Source organism: Rhincodon typus, unplaced genomic scaffold (assembly GCF_021869965.1).
Source record: "Rhincodon typus isolate 14 unplaced genomic scaffold, sRhiTyp1.1 hic_rhity00000104, whole genome shotgun sequence".
Classification (NCBI taxonomy): domain Eukaryota; kingdom Metazoa; phylum Chordata; class Chondrichthyes; order Orectolobiformes; family Rhincodontidae; genus Rhincodon; species Rhincodon typus.
In genome coordinates, this window is record NW_025965742.1 from 1 (window position 1) to 608 (window position 608).

Here is a 608-nt window from a genome sequence, read left to right on the forward strand (position 1 = left end):
GTTAGAGAGATAAAGTGTGCAGCAGGGGAGTGCCATAGGCTGTGATAGCTTCACCTTGCTGTTACTGATAACTGCATGCAGTCAACCAGTATTTAGGGTGGGAGGTCTCTGGGGCTGGGGAAAACATTGTGAAATGCTGTGTCTATCTGATCTGGGGCAAAATGGACTGTTGCCCCCCAGCCTGGTAGTGTCTGCCTGGTGCTGACACTGAGAAATTTCCACTGGGACTGGCATCACTGCTGTTGGGCACTCCACATGATGATGGAAGATGCAGAGGAAGTTATTGGCTTCCTGGATAAAGTGCTTCTGGATGCAGACGCCTTGTCCCTGAATGAGCTTGAATGGGATGGAGCAAAGATTCCAGAGGCTGGGCCCTCCAATCCCGAGTTAGTAAAGGTGAGGCAGCTGTGTGATTGTGGACAGGACCAGGGTTGGGTTTGGGATGGGGGGCGTGGGTGTGGATTGGGTTTGGGAGGGGGGGGGGCATTGGGTTTGGGATTGGTTGTGGGTGTGCATTAGGTTTGGGAGAGGGGGATGTGGGTGTGGATTGGGTTTGGGAGCGGGGGACGTGGGTGTGGATTGGGTTTGGGAGAGGGGGACGTGGGTGT

At 54.4% G+C, this 608-nt stretch overlaps 1 protein-coding gene across 1 annotated transcript in view; it reads left to right on the forward strand.

Moving 5' to 3' along the window:
* Window positions 1-6: 6 nt before the first annotated feature.
* The window catches only part of LOC109926199 (active breakpoint cluster region-related protein-like), a gene marked incomplete at its 3' end in the record, with an annotated part of 35,299 nt that continues 34,697 nt past the window's right edge, over window positions 7-608 (forward strand). Inside the window, exon 1 of the mRNA XM_048621198.1 lies at window positions 7-396. Within this exon, the coding sequence (XP_048477155.1) occupies window positions 256-396 (141 nt within the window). The remainder of the gene's footprint in view (window positions 397-608) is intronic.